General features: G+C 40.7%; 1 protein-coding gene across 5 annotated transcripts; it reads right to left on the reverse strand.

The window, feature by feature from the left end:
• On the reverse strand, window positions 1–27,267 carry LOC116744603 (zinc finger protein 239-like). 5 transcript variants are annotated; one of them, XM_032614617.1, is made up of 7 exons: window positions 27,133–27,267; window positions 25,125–25,287; window positions 17,329–17,628; window positions 16,994–17,052; window positions 14,440–14,566; window positions 13,054–13,146; window positions 3,358–4,647 (listed from the first exon to the last, which is right to left on the reverse strand). In XM_032614617.1, the coding sequence occupies exons 3-7, from the start codon at window positions 17,375–17,377 to the stop codon at window positions 3,788–3,790; spliced, it is 1,188 nt and encodes a 395-aa protein (XP_032470508.1). In that variant the 5' UTR covers window positions 17,378–17,628; window positions 25,125–25,287; window positions 27,133–27,267; the 3' UTR covers window positions 3,358–3,787. The 5 variants fall into 5 exon arrangements, with proteins under 5 accessions (XP_032470510.1, XP_032470508.1, XP_032470506.1 ...); XM_032614615.1 differs by having other exon boundaries at window positions 3,422–4,647; window positions 13,054–13,149; window positions 17,329–17,461; XM_032614616.1 differs by having other exon boundaries at window positions 3,422–4,647; window positions 13,054–13,149.

A 27,267-nucleotide genomic window follows, 5' to 3' on the forward strand; every position in this document is an offset into this window, starting at 1 on the left:
ACTCCCCAGCTTCCAGAACTGTGAGAAGTAAATGTTTTTTGTTTAAGCCACCCAGTTTATGGTATTTTGTTATAGTACCTTGAATTGACTGAGACAACTTCTAACAAAGAAAAGTTAAGAATCAGATGGCTTCGCCAGTGAATTCTACCAAACATTTAAAGAAAAATTAACAATACTTCTCAAATTTTCCCCTCAAAAAGAAAAGGAGGGAACACTTCCTAACTCGTTCTATGAGGCCAATATTACCCAAAGCCACTTATATACATCACAGAAGAGAAAAACTACAGACCAATATTGTTTATGAATATAGATGCAAAAATCCTCAACAAAATACTAGCAAATTGAATCAAGCAGCTTATTAAAAGAATTACTGTATGCACCATGACTAAATGGAATGTATCCCAGAAATGCAAGGCTGGTTCAATACTGGAAAAATCCATTAATGGAATACATTATATTAACAGAATGAAGGAAAAAGGGCATGTATGAAAATACCTATAACTAATATCACACTTAATGGTGAAAGCTTTCCCTTCTAAGACAAGAAATAATACAAGAATATCTGCTCTCAACAGGTCTCTTAAACATTGTCCTGGAAGTTCTAGCCAGGGCAACTGGGCAAGAAAAAGAAATAAATGGTATCCAAATTGAAAAGGAAAAAATAAAACTATCTATTCACAGATAATATGATCTTATAGAAAACTCTAAAGAATCCACTAAAAAACCATTAGAGCTAATAAACGAGTTCAGCAAAATTGCAGGATACAAAATTGATATACAAAACTCAGTTGTATTTCCATACACCAGCAATGAACCCAAAAATGAAATTAAGAAAACAATTCCATTTACAATAACATTAATAAGGTACTTAAGAATAAGTTGAACTAATGAGGTGTAAGACTTGTACATTGAAAACTACAAAACATATTGTTGAAAGAAATTAAAGAAAACCAAATAAACAGAAAAACATCCTGTGTTCATGGACCGGAAGACTTAATGTTGGTAAGATGGCAATACTCCCCAAAGTTACTGCAGAGTCAGTGCAATCCATATCATAATCCCAATAGCCTTTTTTGCAGAAATGGACAAGCTGACTCTAAAAGTCATATTGTTATTGCAAAGGAATGGCCAAAAACATCTTTTTTCTTGAAGAACAAAATTGGAGGACTCACATTTCCTGTTTTCAAAACTTACTACAATGCTACAGTAATCAAACCAGTATGGTACTGGCACAAAGACAGAGATATAGATCAATGGAATTGATGTTGATTTTTTTTTTTTTTTGGCCATGGTGTATGGCAGGCAGGATCCTAATTCCCTGACCAGGGATTGAACCCGGCCCCTGCTGTGGAAGTGCAGAGTCCCAACCACTGGACTGCCAGGGAGGTCCCAGCTCAGTGGAATTGACTTTAGAGTCCAGAAATAAACCCATACATATGGTCAACTGATTTTCAGGAAGGGTTCAAGACTAGTCAATGGGGAACGAATAGTCTTTTCAACAAATGGTGCTGGGACAATTGGGTATCAACATGCAAAAGAACTAATATGGACTTCTACCTCATACTATATACAAAAATTGATTCAAAATGGATCAAACTTAAATGTAGGAGCTAAAACTATAAAACTCTTAAAAGAAAAAATAGGTATAACTTTTTGTGACTTTGCATTATGTAACTATTTCTTAAATATGACAGCAAAAGCACAAGCATCAGGAGAAAATAATAAATTGGACTCCATCAAAATTAAAAACTTTTACACATCAAAGGACACCAACAAGAAAACAAAAACACAATCCAAAGAATGGGAGAAAATCTTTGCAAATAATATATTCATAAGGGCCTGGGATTATATAAATAACTATTACAACTCAAACACAAGAAGATAAACAATCCAATTTAAAAATGGGCAAAGCACTTGAATAGACATTTCTCTAAAGAAGATATACAAATGGCCAGTAAACACATAAAGAGAAGTTCCACATCATTAGTAATTAGGGAAACATAAATCAAAATCGCAGTAAGATACCACTTCACAGCCACTAGCATGGCTATAATTAAAAACAAAATAAACAAACAAACAAAATATGGGAAATGACAAGTGTTGCTGAGGATGTGGAGCAAGTGGGACCCAAATACATTGCTGATGGCAAGATTAAATGGATCTGTGGAAAACAATTCAGCAGTTCCTCAAACAGTAAAACAGAATGATCATATGACCCACTAATTCCACTCCTCCATATATACCCAAAAGAATTAAAAGCATATGCTCAATGAAAAACTCGTATATGAATGTTTATGGTAGCATTTTTCATAAAACCCCAAAACTGGAAAAAATCCGAACGTCCGTCAACTTAAAAACGGATTTTAAAATGTTGTATATCCATACAATGAAATATTGTTTGGCCATAAAAAGAATGAAGTACTAATATATGCTACAACATAAATGAACCTTGAAAACATTATGCTAAGTGAAAGAAGCCAGACATAAAAGGGCACATATTGTCTGACTCCTTTTATATGAAGTGTCCAGAATAGGCAGATCTATAGACACAGAAAGTACATTAGTGGTTGCCAGAGGCTGGGGGAGGGGGAGAATGAAAAGTGACTGCTTAATAGTAATGGGGTTTCTTTCTGGCCTGATGAAAATATTCTGGAATCAGACAGTGGTGATGACTGTACAACATTGTGAATATATTAAAAACTATTGAATACTATACTCTGAAATGGTTAAAATGGTGAATTTTATGTTTTCTGAATTTTACCTTAATAAAAAAAATTTTTTAACAGAGTGATTCTTTGGAAAAACATTTTAAACAAATCTTTATTTTTTGAAGGTATAAAGATGACACAATATCCTAGTCTAGGATTTGCTTTAAAATACTTCAGGACTGTGTGTGAGGGAGCAGGGTGGAATAGAAGAAACAAAATTCATCATGAATTGATTGCTGAAGCTAGATGATGGGGACATGAGTGTTTGTTACACTGTTCCATTTCTGTATTTGTTTGAAATTTTCCAAGTACATGTAAAAATCCAATGTACAAGACAATTAAGCCCAGTTTTTTACAAGTTTTAAAATACCCAAGGGACTTTCCTGGTGGTCCAGTGGTTAAAACTTTGCCTTCTAATGCAGGGGGTGCAGGTTCAATCCCTGGTTGGGGAACTAAGATCCCACATGCCTTGCGGCCAAAAAACCAAAACATAAAACAGAAGCAATATTGTAATAAATTCAATAAAGACTTTTAAAAAAATGGTCCACATCGAAAAAAATCTTAAAAAAAAATAATTAAAAAAAATACCCATCAATTCTACTCCAAAGTATATACCCAAGAGAAATTAAAATATATGTCCACACAAAGATGTGTACCCAAATGCTCACAGCAGCTTTATTCATAACAAACAAAACGTGGAAAACCTGGAAATAACCCAAATGTAAATGTCCATCAACAGGTGAATGGACAAACTGTGGTTCATTCAAATAATGGAATACTACTCAGTAATAAAATGAATGAACCTCTGAATACATGCAACAACATGGATGCAGACATTGAGTGAATAAAGTTCTATATGAAAGATTACATATTGTGTAATTCCACTTATATGATATTCTATAACTTGCAAAATCAATCTATGGTTTTAGAAGTCAGGATAGCAACTCCCTTTGTGGGGTAGTGAGTGGAAAGAAGCATGCAGAGGTCTTTTGGGAGGGCTGAAAATGTTCTATTTCTCCATCTAAGTGCTGTTGATCTGTCCTCTTTTCTGTATAAATACTAATAAATGCCATACATCATTAAGCCTGATCCATGTTGTGCACCTCAGCACCCATGCCCTGGCACTCTCCCTGGCTGTGGAAGGCACCTGCATGTGCAGAGCCCAATCCTGGAAGCCTCTCCCTACAGTGCACTTTCTGGTGCGTCTGCAGGTGGACTCTCTGACTGAAGCCTTTCCCACATACAACACAGGGGTAGGGCTTCTCCCCTGTGTGCACCCTCTGGTGCCTCTTGAGGGCCGAGCGATGCCTGAAGTCCCTCCCACAAGCCTCACACCTGTAGGGCCGCTCTCCCGTGTGGACCCTCTGGTGGATACCCAGGTCCTTGCTCCAGCTGAAGCACTTCCCACAGGCCTCGCACCGGAATGGCCTCTCCCCAGTGTGAACACGCTGGTGCAGGTAGAGGCTGGCTCTCTGGCTGAAGCCCCGGCCACAGGTGTCACACACATAGGCCTTGTCTCCTGCGTGGTCCTGCTGGTGTCGTGCCAGCGTAGAGCGTGAGGTGAAGCCCCGGTCACATACCTTACAGGCATGGGGCTTCCTTCCTGTGTGGACACTCTGGTGGATCTGCAGGGCTGCCCTGCGGCTGAAGTCCTTGCCACAGTCAGAGCACCTGAAGGGTTTCTCACCTGTGTGGATGCGCTGGTGGATAGAGAGGTTGGAGCTGCGGCTGAAGTCCTTCCCGCACACACCACATCTGTAGGGCTTCTCACCTGTGTGTATTCGCCGATGGATGGACAGGTTGGAGCTACGGCTGAAGTCCTTCCCACATTCCTCACATGTGTGAGGTTTCTTTCCCTTGTGGTCCTTCCTGTGCCTTCTCAGAGCAAATTCTGAGTTGAAGACTCCAGAACACTCCATGCATCGGCAGGGCTTGTCTCCTGGAAGGAGCACAGGAAGGTTAAGGTCTGTTGTCCTTTCACTGAAGGCTCTTCCACCCCTGTCATATGGAGAGGGCTTCTCTCCCTTATGGGTTCACGGGTGAATTAGAAGGTTTCTGAGCTGGCTGAAGTCTTGGCCACACTGGGGACAGCTATAGGGTTTTTCTCCTGGAGATACTGGCCAAGAGAGAATCCCATCATTCTCATCCCTGACTCCTGGGACAAAGAAAATTAGCTGACGAAAGTGAGCAGAGGTTTTGTCTGAGGCTGCACGGTACTCCTGGACATACTTAGGCAGTACTGGTAAAGCAAAGAAGCTTCACTAAGTGAAGAAGTGTTGCTGCTGGTCTCTGTCCTCCTGACATTAGGTTTTTCATTTTTGCTTCAAGGGGAATGGGAAGATATTGGGGACCTTTTCCTTAGTCAAGGAAACTAAATGTTACTAGAAACACCAAGTCAAATTCTATGAGCTACAAATGGGTTAATGTTGTCGAAGTATGATTACCAAAAAGTTAAAAATATAACTTTCATACAATTATGGAGTGAACAACTGTCAAAATTTTAATGAGGAACTAAGAAAATGGTAATGCTGGTTCCAAGTGAATTTGAGGAGCTTGGGCATTTAATGCTTTCATGAAAAAAGATATGTGGGAGGACCTTCAAGATGGCGGAGGAGTAAAACGTGGAGATCACCTTCCTCCCCACAAATACATCAAAAATACATCTACATGTGGAACAACGCCTACAAAACACCTACTGAACACTGGCAGAAGACCTCAGGCTTCCCAAAAGGCAAGAAAATCCTCATGTACCCAGGCAGGCCAAAAGAAAAAAAGCAAAACCAGAGACAAAAGAATAGGGATGGGACCTGCACCTCTGGAAGGGAGCTGTGAAGGAGGAAAAGTTTCCACACACTAGGAAGCCCCTTCACTGGTGGAGATGGGTGGTGGGCAGGGGGGGGAACCTTCGGAGCCACAGAGGAGAGCGCACCAACAGGGGTGTAGAGGGCAAAGCAGAGAGATTCCCGCACAGAGGATTGGTTCCGAAAAGCACTCACCAGCCCAAGAGGCTTGTCTGCTCACCCACCGGGGCGGGTGGGGGCTGGGAACTGAGGCTCAGGCTTCAGAGGTCAGACCCCAGGGAGAGGACTGGGGTTGGCTGCGTGAACACAGCCTGAAGGGGGCTAGTGCGCCACGGCTAGCCGGGAGGGGGTCCGGGAAAAACTCTGGACCTGGCTAAGAGGAAAGAAACCATTGTTTCAGGGTGTGCAAGGAGAGGAGATTCCTTCCCTGTCTGCCCACAGAAGGCAGAAAACCGCCTAAAGCTCCAGAGACGGGTGCGAGCCGTGGCTAACAGCTTGGACACCAAAGACGGGCATGAAATGCTAACGCTGCTACTGTAGCCACCAAGAATCCTGTGTGCAAGCACAGGTCACTATCCACAACCCCCTGGGAGCCTGTGCAGCCCGCCACTGCCAGGCTGCTGCACTGTCAATTCCAATTATAACTACCGTACCCCTCCCTCCCCACCCCTTGCCCCCTGCCCTCCCCCTCCCCAGCATGAGTGAGCCAGAGCCCCCTAATCAGCTGTTGCTTTAACCGCATGCATCCTGTCTGGGCGGGAACAGATGCCTGAGGGCAACCTACACACAGAGGTGAGGCCAAAACCAAAGCTGAACCCCAGGAGCTGTGCGAACAAAGAAGAGAAAGGGAAATTTCTCTGTGCAGCCTCAGAAGCAGTGGATTAAATCCCCACAGTCAACTTGAGGTACCCTGCATCTGTGGAATACCTGAATAGACAGCAAATCAACCCAAACTTGAGGCGGCAGACTTTGGGAGCAACTGTAGACTTGGGGTTTGCGGTCTGCGACTGACTTGTTTCTGATTTTTACGTTTATCTTAGTATAGTTTTTAGCACTTGTTGTAATTGGTGGATTTGTTTACCGGTTTGGCTGCTCTCTCTTTTATTACTCTTTTTATTTTTTAATTTTAATAATTTTTAAAAAATTAAATATTTTATTTAATTTTCTTTCTTTTTTTCTCCCTTTTCTTCTGAGCTATGTGGCTGACAGGGTCTTGATGTCCCGGCCGGGTGTCAGGCCTGAGCCTCTGAGGTGGGAGACCCGAGTTCAGAACACTGGACCACCAGAGACCTCCTGGCCCCACATAATATCAATCAGCGAGAGCTCTCCTAGAGATTTCCGTCTCAATGCTAAGACCCAGCTCCACCCAACGGCCAGCAAGCTCCAGTGCTGGACGCCCCATACCAAACAACTATCAAGACAGGAACACAACCCCACCCATTAGCAGAGAGGCTGCCTAAACTCATACTAAGTTCACAGACACCCCAAAACACACCAGTGGACGCAGCCCTGCCCACCAGAAAGACAAGATACAGCCCCACCCACCAGAACACAGGCACCAGTCCCCTCCACCAGGAAGCCTACACAAGCCACTGAACCAACCTTACCCACAGGGGGCAGACAGCAAAAACAACAGGAACTACGAACATGCAGCCTGTGAAAAGGAGACCTCAAACACAGAAAGTTAAGCAAAATGAGAAGACAGAGAAATATGCAGCAGATGAAGAAGCAAGGTAAAAACTCACCACACTGAACAAATGAAGAGGAAATAGGCAGTCTACCTGAAAACGAATTCAGCATAATGACAGTAAAGATGATCCAAAATCTTGGAAATAGAATGGAGAAAATATAAGAAACGTTTAACAAGGACCTAGAAGAACTAAAGAGCAAACAAACAATGATGAACAACACAGTAAATGAAATTTAAAACTCTCTAGAAGGCATCAATAGCAAGATAACTGAGGCAGAAGAACGGATAAGTGACCTGGAAGATAAAATAGTGGAAATAACTACCGCACAGCAGAATAAAGAAAAAAGAATGAAAAGAATTGAGGATAGTCTCAGAGAAGTCTGAGACAACATTAAATGCACCAATATTCAAATTATAGGGGTCCCAGAAGAAGAAGAGAAAAAGAAAGGGTCTGAGAAAATATTTGAAGAGATTATAATTGAAAACTTCCCTAACATGGGAAAGGAAATAGTCAATCAAGTCCAGGAAGCGCAGAGACTCCCAAACAGGATAAATCCAAGGAGAAACATGCCAAGACACATATTAATCCAACTGCCAAAAATTAAATACAAAGAAATAATATTAAAAGTAGCAAGGGAAAAGCAACAAATAACATACAAGGGAATCCCCATAAGGTTAACAGCTGATCTATCAGCAGAAACTCTGCAAGCCAGAAGGGAGTGGCAGGACATATTTAAAGTGATGAAAGGGAAAAACCTACAACCAAGATTACTCTACCCAGCATGGATCTCATTCAAATTCGAAGGAGAAATTAAAACCTTTACAGACAAGGAAAAATTAAGAGAATTCAACACTACCAAACCAGCTTTACAACAAATGCTAAACAAATTTCTCTAGGCAGGAAACACAAGAGAAGGAAAAGACCTATAAAAACAAACCCAAAACAACTAAGAAAATGGTAATAGGAACATACATATCAATAATTGCCTTAGGGGCTTCCCTGGTGGCACAGTGGTTGAGAGTCCACCTGCCGATGCAGGGGACACGGATTCGTGCCCCGGTCCGGGAGGATCCCGCATGCTGCGGAGCGGCGGGGCCCGTGAGCCATGGCCGCTGGGCCCGCGCGTCCGGGGCCTGTGCTCCGCAGCGGGAGAGGCCACAACAGTGAGAGGCCTGCGTACCACAAAAAAAAAAAAAAAAATTGCCTTAAATGTGAATGGATTAAATGCTCCAGCTGAAAGACTGGCTGAATGCATACAAAAACAAGACCCGTACATATGCCATCTACAAGAGCCCCACTTCAGATCTAGGGACACATACAGACTGACAGTGAGGGGATGGAAGAAGATATTCCATGCAAATGGAAATCAAAAGAAAGCTGGAGTAGCAATTCTTATATCAGACAAAATAGACTTTAAAATAAAGACTATTATAAGAGACAAAGAAGGACACTACATAATGATCAAAGGATCAATCCAAGAAGAAGATATAACAATTGTAAATATTTATGCACCCAACATAGGAGCACTTCAATACAAAAGGCAAATGCTGACAGCCATAAAAGGGGAAATCGACAGTAAATAATAGTAGTGGACTTTAACACCCTGCTTTCACCAATGGACACATCAGCCAAAATGAACATAAATAAGGAAACATAAGCTTTAAATGACACATTAAACAAGATGGAGTTAACTGATATTTATAGGACATTCCATCCAAAAACAACAGAATACACTTTCTTCTCAAGTGCTGATGGAACACTCTCCAGGATAGATCATATCTCGGGTCACAAATCAAGCCTTTGTAAATTTAAGAAAACTGAATCATATCAAGTATCTTTTCTGACCACAACACTATGAGACTAGATATCAATTACAGGAAAAAAACTGTAAAAAATACAAACATGTGGAGGCTAAACAATATGCTGTTAAATAACCAAGATATCACTGAAGAAATCAAAGAGGAAATCAAAAAATACCTAGAAACAAATGACAATGAAAACACGATGACCCAAAACCTATGGGATGCAGCAAAAGCAGTTCTAAGAGGGAAGTTTATAGCAATACAATCCTACCTCAAGAAACAACATCTCAAATAAACAACCTAAACTTACACCTAAAGCAATTAGAGAAAGATGAACAAAAAAACCCCAAAGTTAGCAGAAGGAAAGAAATCATAAAGATCAGATCAGAAATAAATGAAAAAGAAATGAAGGAAACAAGGGCAAAGATCAATAAACCTAAAAGCTGGTTGTCTGAGAAGATAAACAAAATTGATAAACCACTAGCCAGACTCACCAAGAAAAAAAGGGAGAAGACTCAAATCAACAGAATTAGAAATGAAAAAGGAGAAGTAACAACTGACACCGCAGAAATACAAAGGATCATGAGAGATTACTACAAGCAACTCTATGCCAAAAAAAAGGACAACCTGGAAGAAATGGACAAATTCTTAGAAAAGCACAACCTCCAAGACTGAACCAGGAAGAAATGGAAAATATAAACAGACCAATCACAAGCACTGAAAATGAAACTGTGATTAAAAATCTTCCAAAAAAACAAAAGCCCAGGACCAGATGGCTGCACAGGCGAATTCTATCAAATATTTAGAGAAGATCTAACACCTATCCTTCTCAAATTCTTCTAAAGTATAGCAGAGGGAGGAACACTCCCAAACTCATTCTGCAAGGCCACCATCACTCTGATACCAAAACCAGACAAAGACGTCACAAAAAAAGAAAACTACAGACCACTATCACTGATGAACACAGATGCAAAAATCCTCAACAAAATACTAGCAAACAGAATCCAAGAGCACATTAAAAGGATCATACACCATGATCAAGTGGGGTTTATCACAGGAATACAATGATTCTTCAATATATACAAATCAGTCAATCAGTTTGTTAATACACCATATTAACAAATGGAAGGATAAAAAACATATGATAATCTCAACAGATGCAGAAAAAGCTTTCAACAAAATTCAACAACCATTTATGATAAAAACTCTCCAGAAGGTAGGCATAGAGGGAACTTACCTCAATGTAATAAAGACCATATATGACAAACCCACAGCCAACATCGTTCTCAATGGTGAAAAACTAAAACCATTTCTTCTAACATCAGGAAAAAGACAAGGATCCCCACTCTCACTACTATTATTCAACATAGTTTTGGAAGTTTTAGCCACAGCAATCAGAGAAGAAAAAAAAATAAAAGGAATCTAAATCAGAAAAGAAGTACAACTGTCACTGTTTGCAGATGACATGACACTATATATAGAGAATCCTAAAGATGCCACCAGAAAACTAGAGTTAATCAATGAATTTGGTAAAGTAGCAGGATACAAAATTAATGCACAGAAATCTTTTGCATTCCTATACACTAATGATGAAAAATCTGAAAGAGAAATTAAGGAAACACTCCCATTTACCACTGCAACAAAAAGAATAAAATATATAGGAATAAACCTACCTAAGGAGACAAAAGACCTTTATGCAGAAAACTATAAGACACTGATGAAAGAAATCAAAGATGATGCAAAGAGATGGAGAGACATACTATGTTCTTGGATTGGAAGAATCAACATTGTGAAAATGACTGTACTACCCAAAGCAATCTACAGATTCAATGCAATCCCTGTCAAACTACCAATGGCACTTTTCACAGAACTAGAACAAAAAATTTCACAATTTGTATGGAAACACAAAAGACCCTGAATAGCCAAAGCAATCTTGAGAAAGAAAAATGAAGCTGGAGGAATCAGGCTCCCTGACTTCAAACTATACTACAAAGCTACAGTAATCAAGACAGCATGGTACTGGCACAAAAACAGAAATATAGATCAATGGAACAGGAAAGAAAGCCCAGGGATAAACCCACACATATATGGCCACCTTATCTTTGATAAAGGATGCAAGGATATACAATGGAGAAAAGACAGCCTCTTCAATAAGTGGTTCCGGGAAAACTGGACAGCTACATGTAAAGGAATGAAATTAGGACACTCCCTAACACCATACACAAAAATAAACTCAAAATGGATTAAAGACCTAAATGTAAGGCCAGACACTATAAAACTCTTAGAGGAAAACATAGGAAGAACACTCTTTGACATAAATCACAGCAAGATCCTTTTTGACCCACCACCTAGAGAAATGGAAATAAAAACAAAAATAAACAAATGGGACCTAATGAAACTTAAAAGCTTTTGCACAGGAAAGGAAACCATAAACAAGATGAAAAGAGAACCCCCAGAATGGGAGAAAATATTTGCCAACAAAGAAACTGACAAAGATTAATCTCCAAAATATACAAGCAGCTCATGCAGCTCAATATCAAAAAAACAAACAACTCAATCCAAAAATGGGTAGAAGATCTAAATAGACATTTCTCCATAGAAGATATACAGATTGCCAACAAACACATGAAAGGATGCTCAATATCACTAACCATTAGAGAAATGCAAATCAAAACTACAATGAGGCACCACCTCATACCGGTCAGAATGGCCATCATCAAAAACTCTACAAACGATAACTGCTGGAGAGGATGTGGAGAAAAGGGAACCCTTTTGCACTGTTGGTGGGAATGTAAATTGATACAGCCACTATGGAGAATAGTATGGATGTTCCTTAAAAAACTAAAAATAGAACTACCATATGACCCAGCAATCCCATTACTGGCATATACTCTGAGAAAACCGTAATTCAAAAAGAGTCATGGGGCTTCCCTGGTGGTGCAGTGGTTAAGAATCTGCCTGCTAATGCAGGGGACACAGGTCCAGGAAGATCCCACATGCCACAGAGCAACTAAGCCCATGCACCACAACTACAAAGCCTGCCTTCTAGAGCCCGCAAGCCACAACTACTGAACCCACGTACCACAACTACTGAAGCCTGCGCACCTAGAGCCCGTGCTCCACAACAAGAGAAGCCACCACAATGAGAAGCCTGTGCACGTCAACGAAGAGTAGCCCCCACTCACTGCAACTAGAGAAAGCCCACACGCAGCAACAAAGACCCAACACAGCCAAAAGTAAAGAAATAAAATAAATTAAAAAAAAAAGAATCATGTAACACAATGTTCATTGCAGCACTGTTTACAATAGCCATAACATGGAAGCAACCTAAGTGTCCACTGACAGATGAATGGATAAAGAAGATGTGGCACATGTATACAATGGAATACTACTCAGCCATAAAAAGAAACAAAACTGAGTTATTTGTAGTTAGGTGGATGGACCTAGAGTCTGTCATACAGAGTGAAGTAAGTCAGAAAGAGAAAAACAAATACCGTATGCTAACACATATATATGGAATCTAAAAAAAAAAAAAAAAATGGTTCTCATTAACCTAGCGGCAGGACAGGAATAAAGACACAGACATAGAGAATGGACCTGAGGACACAGGGAGAGGGAAGGGTAAGCTGGGACAAAGTGAGAGAGCAGCATTGACATATATACACTACCAAATGTAAAATAGATAGCTAGTGGGAAGCAGCTGCATCACACAGGGAGATCAGCTCAGTGCTTTGTGACCACCTAGAGGGGTGGGATAGGGAGGGTGGGAGGGAGACACAACAGGGAGGAAATATGGGGATATATGTATACATACAGCTGATTCACTTTATTATATGGCAGAAACTAACACAACATTGCAATGCAATTACACTCCAATAAAGATGTTAAAAAAAAAAAGATATTTGCCTCCAATCAAATAAATATTTAAATATTTTTAATTAAATTATCAGCATGAAAAGTCAAATAATATATATTTTTGAAGTTGCTACCCATCCCTTCATGGATTCATAGGATTATTAATGGCATTTTCTCCTGGCTGACTGGTTCTCACCTGAATAGGAGCTTCTTGGTATTTTTTTCTCCATCCACACATCATCTTCTTGTTCAAAATGGGAAATCATTTCTGGTTTGGACAGCAGACGTCCTGCTTGAGGGGAAAGACTGGTGGATTAGGGCAATATGATGTGGACAAGGACCCTGCCATAAGTCAGTCTTATCACTTGGTATTCGTGAAGGTCCTATGAAGGCTGGGAAAGGTGAATAAAACCACTGTGGGGCTTCCCTGGTGGCGCAGTGGTTGAGAGTCCGCCTGCGGATGCAGGGGACGCGGGTTCGTGCCCCGGTCTGGGAGGATCCCACGTGCCGCGGAGCGGCTGGGTCCGTGAGCCATGGCCGCTGGGCCTGCGCGTCCGGAGCCTGTGCTCCACAACAGGAGAGGCCACAGCAGTGAGAGGCCCGCGTACCGTAAAAAAACAAACAAACAAACAAACAAACAAAAAAACCACTGTGCATCAAAATCACATATTATATTTATATATATGTAGACACACACACGCATACACACACACACACACACAAATAAAAAAACAAACAAATACTTTCTTCCCCAGAGAAAAAAAATGGTTCCAGGAATTCCAGGAACTTCAGTGAAGAGGCCTATTTGCAATATACAACAGTAATAATTCTCTATGGGGTGAACAGGCAGTAATGATTGTGTGTCCACCAGAGAAGCACTGCCCAAAGTGTGGTTTGAAGAGACTTATCAAAAATGCAGACTCCATCCCAAATCCACTGAATCAGTAGCCCTGGTGATAGAACCTAGGGACGTAGGTTTTTCGGATAACCTTTTATTTTAGAGAAAGATAGCAAGAGTGATACACAGAACAGAATGCCTGTAGAACCCTAACCCATAGTCACCAACTGTTAATATTTGGCCCATTCACTTTATTATTCTCTCACACACAATTCTTTTTTAAACCACTTAAGAGAAAGTTCCAGGCCCCATGGCTCTCTATGACTAAATTCTTTCAGTACACATTTCCTAAGAACAGGGACACTTTTTTCCATAACCACAGTACAGCCATCAAAATCAGGAAACTTACCACTGATGCAGTATTAGTATCTAGTTCACAGTTAATTTGTAAATGATGCCAATTGTCTCAAATATGTTCCGTTTAGCACTATTTTCCTAGATATTTTCTATCTAGAGTAAGACACTGCATTTAGTTGTCTTATCTCTTTAGTCTCCTTTAATTTGGACAGGAACTGGCATTTCTTGCCTTCACCTCAGGTATTTCTATGCACTCTCAAATCTGATAACCACTACCATTAAGGGATCTGGAATATGTGGACCCCCAAATGCAAATCCCCTCAGGATTTACTCTATACAACTGAACCCGAGAGAAAGAAGATGGGTTCAGGAAGATGCTGTTCTCACCCAAGGAGATGAGATTCCCATAGTTCTCCAACATCACTTCTCTGTACAGGTGCCTCTGAGAGGGATCCAGGTGCTCCCACTCCTCCTGGGTAAAGTCCACAGCCACATCCTGGAACGTCACCAGCTCCTAAAACAACAAACAAAGTCACCCTCACACATACCCATTCCCACAGAGGAATGCAGCTGACAAGCACCAGTGACATCCATAAGTGGTCCTGAGAGTTTCCAGGGTCCTGAGTTAGACTAACTTAGGCACACATCCATGCACTTGATTGTGTTATATCATGTAGAAGATTGAAAAGAGGCATGAGGTACATTTTTTTTTAACGCTTCAGCCCTTAAATTCTCTTTGGGTGAGAAGACTCAAACTTCAACCACTGTACACCAAAAGCTACACAATTTCAGAGGTATCATCCACACAACATTCTATGAATCAGAATAAGCTTGAGATTTACTTGGGGAAGGGTCCAGAGAAGGAGTCCAAGGTGGGTTGGGGCCATGAGGGCAGGTACCATCGAGAAAGCCAGGTACCAGCCTTGTGGGATGGTTAAAATGTGAATAGAGGGAAGGGAGGTGGGGAATTCCAGTTGGCAAGAAAAGTGAGTGGATAGTTGTGTGGGAAGGAACAAGACATAGATCAACAATAAGGACTCTTTGGTTAATAAGAAATGCTATATAGGAAACATCCCTCTGATAATTATATATTAACAATGTTTATTATGGGCCCCAAATCCCCACTCACACATTCACAATAGAAAGGATATATGAACTCTGGCAGAGTCACATGAAGGACTAATATTCAGTACCAATTCCCAAACTGTGGTTCAGGGACGCATGAGGTTCCCCAAGACCCTGTCAGGGGGGTCTGTAAAGTCAATATTATTTTCATAATAATTCTCAAGGCTTATACACTCTCATTCTCTTACAACAATATGGAGGCTACATGTCATGTGATCTTGCAACTGAGAAAATGTTGAAGCAGATGTGAGATTCCAGCTGTTTTCTATTAGGCCAGACATTAAAGAGATTAGCAAAAATATAAAACATTTCCATTCTTCTTTTTTATTTTTTTTTTGTTTTGGAAAATTAAGTATTTTTCATAAAATGTGACATTAACTGTAATGGATTAATTTTTGAATGGATTAATAAATGTTTTAAATTTTTGTTAGCTTGAACCGCCAATCTGGTAATATTGATAACACACATAACAAAAGCCATTTTTTAAAGTGTAAAGGGGTCCTGAAACAAAAAGTTTTAGAAACTACTGCTATACTGAAATGAAAGTGAACAAACTACATATACATGAAACAATATACATCAATCTCACAACATAATATTGAAAAAAAAACAGCACAAAAGAGTACTGTATGTACTCGATTCTATTTAAAAAGTTCAAAATCAGACTAAACTAATCTACAGTACTAGAAGTCAGAATAGTGGCTACCACTGTGGGGAAGACGGGGTTCTCTACTAGGAGGGGTTTGTTCAGAGCTGAAGAGAGAGGAGAAGGCACAGAACAGCTATAGATTAATTTAGCCTGTTCTAGAACTTCATATAAATGGAATCAATACCAACTGGGGTTCTTCTCCAATCAATAGAAATTGACTAGAGGCCAGATAAGAAATTCAGGCTAGGCTTTATTGGGGTCCCTGCTGCAGCAAGGGGGAGAAAAAACAAACAAGTTTCCCTTGCTCCCAGAGGTGGGGAAAGCGAGCTGCTTCCTTATATGGGGTGAGGGTAAGGGTGTGTCCAGGGGTCGGGCCAGAGGGGTGGCTTAGGTGTTTTGCCCAACCCTTTGGTGGTGCTGAGTGCAGGGCACATGTGCAGTACCCAGCTTTTGCTCCCAGCTCTTCAGAAGTGGCAGCTGAGTTTTTTTGGTCTTTTTGTATCTTTTGTCCAGAATTTGCTCCGACTGCACATGCATGCAGTTATTTTTAGTCCCTTATAGTTCTTTGTATTTTGTTGCTCAAGGAGACGTTTGTCCAGGTGCAAGCACTGCAGCAAAAGGTCGAGGGCCCAGCCTGTCTCAGAGTCACATAGTATGTACTCTTTTGTGTCTGGCTTATTTTTTCTCAGCATAATGCTTTTGAGATTCATTCATGTTGTTATATGTATCAGCAGTTGTTTCCTTTTTTTTTTTTTTTAATGAGTAGTTCTTAATTATATGGATTAACACATTTTATCCATTTATCAGTTGATGGACATTTGGGTTGTTTTTAGTTCAGGGCTATTATAAACAAAGCTGCTAATAGTCACATACAGATTTTTGTGTGGACATCTATTTTCATTTCTTCTGGGTAAATACAGTGGAATCTCTGGGTCAATGGTAAGTGTGTGCTTAATTATATAAGAAACTCTAAAACTGTTTTCCAAAGTATATTGCACCATTTTGTCACTCCTACCAGCAATGTTCAGACTTTGTTGAGAAACTGGAGTAACATATGTCTAGCCCAGGGCCAGCACAATATACATGTTATATTGCTCTCCTTCCCCAATCCCCAAAATGAGGTATGTGGGTGATATTTTGAGGGAGAGAAGGTGGACTTTAATTTACCTGTAATTTGGGCATCTCCTCCTCTTCCTGAAGAAGGGCAGAAACCTCAGAAGGCAGTGCTGGGTAAGAAGAAAGAAGCAGTGAAAAATGAACTTGGCTCACTGAAGCAGACCAGTATCTTAGTTACCAAGAAGGGAGAAGGGGGACATTGTATTCAGCTGGTAACACTGGTCCTTGTTTACCATTACCTGATTTTTCTAGGCCCTCCCCTAGAAAGCTTTTTCCTCTCTTTCTACTTTTACAGATGGCCCTTCGACCCAGACACTTTCTCCCTCCCTCCTTGCAAAAACCTACTGAATACCTACTGTGTGCCTTGGTAATGATTTAACTCTCACCTTTCTCCTTACTCTTTGAGGTCACTCCAGCTTCTACATGGTCCCACATCTTGCCCTCCCTGTTAGGAGGGGAATCCCCTCAGTCCCAGCAGCTCTGCTGAGGGAATCTCTCTTCAGCCTCTCCAAACTCCACCTGGAACATCCAGAGGGAGTTTCAGGAGATGTTGTCTCCACCAAAGATGGAACTCCTGCATGTGGGGGACCTCCTGCAGCCTTCATGCTCAGGTAGCTGTTTTGTTCTTGTAGGCAGGAGAGGAGATGTCCCAGCAGCCTGGACTTCAGGCTGGGTCCTGGACTTCTCTATTTAAGTGAGAGCACAGTTAATAAACTAAAGCACAGTTAAGGTGATAAACGTTTACTAAGCATCCACTGTGTACAAGGCATAACCCTACTTCCTAGGGGTACCCAGCTCTGACTTTCTCAGGACTGTAGCTTCACAGGTTGATCAAGTCACAGGGCAGCAAATTCTGCATCCTCTGTGAAGATTTCCTGGAAACCTCCCACTTTGGGGATACAAATCCACAATTCTCTAAAGGTGAACTGGTGAAATACTTGAATTTCTCTTTTTAGCTATCAAATCAGTAAATGTTTTAAAATCTGAAAACCTTATCACTAGTGAGGCTGTAGGAAAATGATCAGTCTCATATGCTGTTAGAACATAAATAGGTACAGTCTTCTGGGGGAGTAGCAATTTGATTGTATCCTTCAAATTGAGGGGGCAGGGAGGGTCAGGAAGCAGGGGTTACAAAAGTGAACCAGGAAACTTTGGGGGGTGATAAGATACATTGGTTATCTTGATTGAGATGATGGTTTCATGAGTGTATAAAAATGTCAAAATTGAATATATTCATATATATTCATGAATATATATATGAATATAAAATTGAACACTTTATGTGCAGTTTATCATGTGTCAATTAATCCTCAATACAAAAAATTCAGTTCACTAAAAAAAAGTTTTTTAATGTACAGAACACCTTTGGTCCCACACTTCCAATTCTAAATGTCAGACTTGCACAAGAGCATGAAGATATGAGTGCAGAGATATTTATTGTAGTTACATTTGTAATACTGAAGAACTTTCAGTTATCTGAAAGTACACCCACACTGGACCACACAATACTGAATATCTGCTAAAGAATGAGGCAGCTCTGTACATACTGACAAAGAAAGGTAACTTTAGTGTAACTTTACAGAGAAAGCAGCCAAACTGTGTTAAGATTTACTTTTGTAAATTTTTTTTTAAAGTATGAGTATTTTACATAGATGTAAATGATTCTCAATGCATTGGATGGGAAATTGGACACAGGATAATTCCACGTTCAACTCTATATCCAATTGTACTCTTCTATTTACAACAAGCAATATGTTTAACAAGCAAAATATTAAGCTATTTTCTTTTTAAACAAATATAAACTACGGAATAAGAAGTGACATAACAAAATGTTAAGGTAACAGCTGGACGAATTTCAGAGATATTACGCTGAGTGAAGGGAGTACAAACTGTATTTATGTAGTTACAGAATAGGCAAAACTAATCAGAAATAGTGGTTGCCTATGGGGGAAACTGGGAGGGAGCACAAAGGGAACTTTATAAGGTGACAGACATATTCTGTATGTTTACTTGGGTGGTGATTTCATTGCTGTGTATATATATGTAAAAATTCACCAAGATGTACTTAAGATTTGTGCAATTTATTGCATGTAATTTACATCTCACTTTTTAAAGTTTTTGCAAAAATTTAATAAGTTATGGTGATTCTAAAAAACTCTAATTAGCAAAGTCATGCAATAACACCCAGTTTTTTGTTGTTTTTTTTTTAGTTTTTTGTGGTACGCGGGCCTCTCAATGTTGTGGCCTCTCCCGTTGTGGAGCACAGACTCCAGACGCGCAGGCTCAGCGGCCATGGCTCACGGCCTAGGCGCTCTGCGGCATGTGGGATCTTCCAGGGCTGGGGCACGAACCTGTGTCCCCTGCATCGGCAGGCAGACTCTCAACCACTGCGCCATCAGGGAAGCCCAACAGCCAGTTTTTAAAACTTCTTTAAAGGAAGATAACATTATAGATTACCTTAGAAAGAGGTCCATGTTACAACGTGTGGAGAAAAAAATGCAAACTGCAGATTATTAATATTTTCATTTTAGAAACTATATGCACAGTACCATGTGGGTTTAGGAGCAGATGCAAAAAAAATTTCTGGAAAGAGAACAAGTTGTTTACAATGGTTACCTTTGGATAAATGGGGGACCTTTCACTTTCTACTTTTTTATTGAAAACTGGTGGAATTATGAGTTTCTTTTTCAGTCTTTTCTAGACTTTCCCAAAATTCTCCAATTACCTTGTGTTCATTAACATTTACAATAAAAGCCTTTAAAAATTAAATACTCTGAAAAATACTCTGAAAATAAAATACTCTGAAAAATGCCAAAGGTCCCTGAACAGTCCACTTCTTGATTTATAAACTAGATTGTATTTCTACTGCTACCTTAAAGGGTGTCATAATTTTTGCACATTTCCTTTGCACTTTTAACTCAGTAAAAAAAAATCTAGACCTAAAATCTACAACACACAGAGAGTGGTAAATTAAGAGCTTACTAAATGTTCATGTATTTTACAAACAGCATATTCTTCACACTGATAAAAGTTCGTGCATGTGTTATATACATGTATTTTCCCACAAGTTCTGAAACATCTATTTTTCTATAAGATTCTTAATTTAAAACTATTTCATGTTGCTCCAAATACATGTGGAACTTTAAATCACTTATTAAAATCTAAGAACAATGGGTAATGTTCTTGTCCCTTAGAGAGTTTGTTAGATTCTTCTTAAAGATCCAGCATGTTCTTTCTTAGGTTCAAAGTAATGTGTTTGATATTCTTGCTGCTTTTGCGAATCTGTCGCCCTTCATTTAGTTTCCTAATCAGTTACGGTTATTATAAAAAACACTCTTCATTTTTGTAAATTTGTGATCTAAAACTATCACTTTCCTAAACTTCTTTCTGTTCAAATAGCTTTTGTTTTCCAAGAATTTTTATTTTTGAAAAAGTATTACAATGTACATATGTTTATATGTGTAAAAACACATATAGTGACAAAAGTCTCCCTCTTCCCATCTCTCCTCCCCGGAGACAACCTCTGTTAAACTTAAAAAAAAAAAAAAAGACTATTTTCTGGAGCAGTTTTAGGTTCACAACAAAATTGAGGGGAAGGTACAGAGATTTCCCATAAAACCCCTGCCCCACAACCTTCCCCAGATTGCACAACCCCTCACATTATCAACACCCCCCCACCAGAATGGTACACTTGGTACAACTGATGAACCTACACTGACACATTATAATCACCCAAAGTCCTTAGTTTAAATTAGGGTTCACTCTTGTTCAGTCGATGGATCTGGACACATTTATATTGACAGGTATTCACTATTACACTTTTTTTTTTTTTTAATGCTTGGCTTTTAAATTTTTATTTATTTATTTATTTATTTGTGTTGGGTCTTCATTTCTGTGCGAGGGCTTTCTCTAGTTGTGGCAAGCAGGGGCCACTCTTCATTGCAGTGAGCGGGCCTCTCACTATCGCGGCCTCTCGTTGCGGAGCACAGGCTCCAGACGCGCAGGCGCAGTAGTTGTGGCTCACGGGCCTAGTTGCTCCGCGGCATGTGGGATCTTCCCAGACCAGGGCTCGAACCCGTGTCCCCTGCATTAGCAGGCAAATTCTCAACCCCTGCACCACCAGGGAAGCCCTATTATACTTTTATACAGAGTATTTTCCCTGCTCTAAAAATCCTCTGTCTATTCATCTCTCCCTAGCAACCACTGATCTTTTTACTGTCTCCATAGTTTTGCCATTTCCGGAATGTCATATGGTTGGAATCATACAACATGTAACCTTTTCAAACTGGCTTCTTACAGCTTAGTAATATGCATTTAAGTTTAAACAATAAACATTTCTGTTAAAAGTTAAACACATTTTATGCATCCGTCCTTAAATATGCATACGTTCAAGAAAAAGTCACATATCCTTTTTTTCTCGTCTTCATACAAACAATAGCATACTATGCACATTGGTTTGCAATTTTTTCCCCTAACTATAGAGTTGTATTTTAAAATTAACTTTGAGGTATACTTTATACACAGTAAAATGCTCCCATTTTCAGGGTACAGTTTGATGAGTTTTGACAAACATCTATATTGTGTAACTACCACCACAATCATGATTTCCTAAATATATTCAGAAGGACATTCCATATTAGTACTTAAAAGGCTTCTTCCTCCTTCATTATGGTTGCATAGTATTCTATCAACAAAATGCACCATCATTTTCAAACAGCTTTGTAAAAACCTCATTTGAAAGTAATTTCAGCTTATAGAAAATCACAAGAATAATATAAAGAATTCCCATATACCCTTCACCCAGATTCACCTTTTTGTTAAAACATTTTGCCACATTTGCTTTACCATTCTCACTCTCTCTCTGTACAAATACACACACATAATTTTTTTCTGAACCATTTAAGAGTAGGAGATGTACATCATGCCCCTTTGCCCCATAATCTTTCAGTGTATATTTCCTAAGAATAAGGCTATTCTCTTACATAACCACAGTGCAAATATCAAATTCAGGAAATGTCACAGATTACATAAAAAAGCATTACATCAATCAAAAATATTCCATTTCTAGTTATCCTAATGATGTCCTTTATAAAATATTCTAACCTGATAGAAGACTCAGTTCAGGATCAAGTTCTGCAATTTACTGTCATGTATCTTTAGTATCTTTAGTATCTTTTACATGTATCATGTATCTTTAATCTAGACAGTTCCTCTGCTTTTCTTTGTCTTTTATAACACTAACATTTAGAAGAATACAGGCCAGTTTTATAGAATGTGCAAAGAGTTTTTCAATGGGTAATTTTTAAAGGAAAACAATTACTTATTACTATATACTTTCTGCAAGTTGTTAGAAAGTACTTCTTCGTTTAGAAACAAAAGGATACATCAATGGCTTCCTATAAATCCAATCTAAAGGTAGAGATTAAAAAAAACAAACATGATTCAACTAGTTGCTGTCTACAGAAGACACCCTTTAGATTCAAAGATACAAACTGACTGTAAGTTAAAAGGTGAAAAAAGATATACATAGCATGCAAACAGCAATCACAGCAAGCTACAGTGGCTATACTAATATCTGACAAAACACACTTTAAACAAAAAATGTTACTAGAGATAAAGAGGAACATTTTATAATGATAAAAGGGTCAATCCATCAGGAAGATATAATGTTTATAAACATGTAGTGCATCTAGTAACAGAGCACTACAATACATGAAACAAAAGCTGACAGAATGAAGAGAGAAACAGATAATTCAACAGTAACAGTTGGAGACTTTGATATTCCAACTTCAATAATAAATAGAATGACTAAATAGAAGATCAACAAGGACATAGAAGACTTGAAAAAACTATAAACCAACTAGACCTAACAGACATGTATAGAACACTCCAGCTAACAACAACAGAATATATATATTTTTCAATAATAATGGAACTTTCAAGCACATGGAACATTCTCCAGGATAGAACGTATGCTAGGTCATAAAACAAATCTTAACAAATTTAAAATTACAGAAATAATACAAAGTTTATGCTCTTTGAATACAATGGAATGAAATTAGAAGTCAATAACAGGAAAAAATTTAGGAAAATCACAAATATGTGTAAATTAAACAACATACTCCCAAATAACCAAAGGGTCAAAGAAGAAACCAGGTTCCAGGAACTGCTCTCTTTCCTAACCATTTCAGCCTGTGGTGGTAAGGGCTCCATTACGTTGCTAATCCGGGGATGCTGAAACCATCCACAATGGTCTCTGAAAAACTTATAAATAGTCCCTTCATGAAAGTTTCTTTGATCATTCCTTATGAGTGTGTTATCTGTTTCTTTCTGGGATTCTGGCACACTTCCTGATTCCCCATTTCCACACATAACCCCCAGTATCTGGTAACCCTGCTATTTCCTATCTCAGAAAATCATACCACCATGCATGTAGTTGCAAAACTCAGAAATCTATAGTTGACACCTCCCTCAATTAAATACCTAATCTCATTGATTTGATTCCCCCCATACTCTTTTTTTTTAAAATATTTATTTATTTAGGCTGCACAGGGTCTTAGTTGCAGCATGGGGGATCTTTAGCTGTGGCATGTGAACTCTTTGTTGTGGCATGCGGACTCTTAGTTGTGGCATGCGAGATCCAGTTCCCTGAGCAAGGATCGAACCCGGGCCCCCTGAATTGGAAGCACGGAGTCTTAACCACTGAACCACCAGGGAAGTTCTCCCCCACTGCCATCCCACCATTAACTCTTGATTTTTTTTTTTTTTTTTTTTTTTTTTGCGATACACGGGCCTCTCACTGTTGTGGCCTCTCCTGTTGTGGAGCACAGGCTCCAGACGCGCAAGCTCAGCGGCCATGGCTCACGGGCCCAGCTGCTCCGCGGCATGTGGGATCTTCCCGGACCAGGGCACGAACCCGTGTCCCCTGCATCGGCAGGCGGACTCTCAACCACTGAGCTACCAGGGAAGCCCTTGAATATTTTTGTTTCATTCCACCTTCACTGTGATCACCCTGATCCAGGACACAATCAGCTCTTATCTGGACCACTGTGGCCATCTTCTATATAAGATTCTATTCCCTCCCTGTCCCATTTTGATATGCCTTCCACATGATAGTGACATCCAGCTTAAGAGATCTGTTCCCTTCCTCTCCAATCCTCAAATAGAAAAGTTACAGTGGAGAAACCTGGCAGACTCAACATTAATTAAGTGATCAAAGTTTGTAACATAATGAAACAAATCAATATTCTGTGCCAACTGATATGACAAATTGAGGACACATCAATTCTGTGTTACTCCTGCCAGAAGTGTGTAATCTTAATCTAATCATGAAGAACCAAAAGACAAATCCAATTTGAGGAACATTTAAAATAACAAGCCTGTACTTTTCAAAAATGTCAAGATCAATAAAGACAGAAATGTTAAGAAAGTATTCCAGATTAAAGAAGACTAAAAGACATGTAAGGGCAGGGGATGTGGGGCATAAAGAAACTTATTAGGACAGCTGGCAAATGTTTATTATTATAAATTGGAGATTAGACAATAGTACTGCATCAATGTTAAATTCCCTGAATTATACTATGGCTATTTAAGGGACTGTCTTTGTTTTTAGGAGATGCATGCTGAAATAATTAGGGGTAAAAGACGATGTCTGCAACTTACTCTCAAACGATTCAGAAAATGACAAATACACATATGGAGATGGAATGATAAAGTAACTGGCAAAAAGTTGACAACTGATGAATGTGAATGAAGGGTATACAGGTGTAGTTTGTACTATTCTTGCAATTCTTGTTAATTTAATACCACTTAAATTTTAAAATCCATTGCAGTAAGGAAAACAAACAAACAAACCACCTCAACAAGCCCTCAAGAAAAGACAATACTTCCCAATGTACACAGTGCACACCAGGGCATGTGGAAGAGAGGGTGAACCATTTGTGGACTAAATTAATGGAAAGTAGGGGCAAAGGTTAAGGTGTGCCAAGAGCTCTGATACCGATGGGGTCAAAGGGGGAGGTAAATTGAGGAGAGAGAGTGGGCTTTCCTCTGGAGTTTCCCAAAGCTGTGCCACGTTTCATGTTTGTCTCAGAGCCTTAGTGGGCACTTCGAGGCAGTGAACAAACATGTCATCTAACTGGGGACAGGGATTACTGCATGAAAGAGGTTAAAAATCACTCACTGAGGGCCTTGCTGCCAGGAATCCTGGAGCCATTTTCTCCTCTTTTCACAGACCTCTCAGGGCCAGCAGATTCCAAAGAGGGCAGAATGGGGAGCCAGGAGCAATGAGGACTGAGTCACATGCCAGAAATCTTCATACTCAGTCTCTGCAGATCCACCCTTACCTAAAGGAAAATAGAAGAGCCATGAGCCAACCTTGACCTGAAAGACCAAGGAAAACATAGAGCATGTTCATCCCGCCAACCTCTGCACTCAGAGAGGCTTTGCAGAGTTACAGCCAGGCCTGTGACTTACGATCACCTGTGATACCAAATTCACAACTGGGACACCTCCACCTTTAAAACCTGGAACTATAACTTCCAAAGAGACAACAAAGGAAATACAACTGCCCTACAGCCCTCACTGGCCAACAGTGTGGAGAATTCTCTTTTGCAGATAACTGTGGAGGTGATTATAGGTGTGATATTCCTGGCTTTGCTACCCCAGAGGCAAGTACCCAGGGGAAGGTCATTTAACTCCACAGCACCTGGGAAGCTTAGAGAAGCTGCTGACCACTTTAAGCTCTGGGGTTTCTCAGATGCAAAGTGGCAGCAGGCCTTTGGCAATTCATAGCGGGCCTGGCTGGGGTAAGAGCCCACCCTGGTGGCTAGCACAATTTGTCCATCCCTCTGATAACACACCCCTTGGCTCACTTATAGAAAAAGCCCTCTGAGTCAGACGTGAAGGTGGCCTCACAGGAGCATCTACAACAAAAGGGGGGATCCAAGACTCTGGCCCTCCTCCTCAAAGTCCAAGTCACCTCCAAACTAAGGGATGTCAGAACATATTGTCACCATAAAGACCAAGACTCATGACCCTCCCTATAACCCAAACCCAGCGGCACCCACTTCCTAATTCCTCCCCACATCTCCCAAACCCAGGCATGCACAGATCTAGCTGCCCAAACACCTCAGAACATACAGCCCCAATATGCTCCCCCGGTGGACTAAGAATGCCGCCTGCCATATCAGTAAACAAAGGATGTTGTGGCCAGCAAGCCAGTACCCACTGCAGCCACCCCCAACTGTGAACCCTGAAGGGATTCAGGATGGAAAAAAGCAGGATACTGGCCCTAGACAGCTAAGGTGCATATCAAAGGAACGATTTCAATGAGCCCAGACTCTCGCATCTTCCCATACATAGAAAAGCGCTAAATTCATTAACTTGAGTTGTCTGGTTTTTTCCTAATTAACAGTAATCTTTTGGTGTTCCGACTGCCTGGTTTTTGTTGCAAACCTCCCCCTCTTACCTCTTCAGCGCAGTCCCTCAGAGCAGCGGGCCCCAACCTTTTTGGCACCAGGGACCACTTTCGTGGAAGACAATTTTTCCACGGGGTGGTGGGGGGGTACGGACATGGTTCGGGCGGTAATGCGAGTGATGGGGAGCGGCATACAAAGCTTCTCTCCCTCGCCGGCTGTTCACCTCCTGCTGTGCGGCCTGGTTCCTAACAGGCTGCGGACCGGTACCCGGTGGTGGCCGGGGTGCTGGGGACCCCTGCCTTAGAGATAAGAGACTGGGTCCTGGGCTTAAGTCCTCAGAAAGCTCACCAAATAAAACATAATTCTCAACTTTTAGGCTGTGCTTTTTTTTTCAGTCGACACCCCCAAATCCCTGGACCCTGCCTCACTGTCCTGTCCCCACCAACCTGGGGTTGCAATGCACCAGCGGAGCCTTCCAAACCAAAATGCCCGTCATGGGCTCTCCCCTAAATCCAAGGACCCCTGCCTCCAACCCCCCACCCAAGGATGCCGGGAGGCCCACCAACAAGGGGACACGCCATCCCCTTGTTGGTAGTAGATTGGGGTAAATGGTAGTCGCAGTCATCTACCCCCACGTCAATAAAACCAAGAAGCCCTTGCGTCGCCCCTCGGACCCCGCGACTCCCGGACCTTCGGTTTTCACGTTCCCCCTTCGCAGGGCCCGGGGACCCCTGGCTATTCCTGCTGTCCTCAGCCAGCGAGGGGACTCACCTCTCTAGGCCCGGAGGTATTGGGCATGGAGGTCGCCACGGGTCCTTCACCAGCCGCTGTTCCACGGAACCAGCACGACCTAACCGCGCCGGGTACCCAGAAGGCCCAGCCGGTGGTGCCCGTGCGCAGGCAGAA

Source organism: Phocoena sinus, chromosome 19 (genome assembly GCF_008692025.1).
Source record: "Phocoena sinus isolate mPhoSin1 chromosome 19, mPhoSin1.pri, whole genome shotgun sequence".
Taxonomy (NCBI): domain Eukaryota; kingdom Metazoa; phylum Chordata; class Mammalia; order Artiodactyla; family Phocoenidae; genus Phocoena; species Phocoena sinus.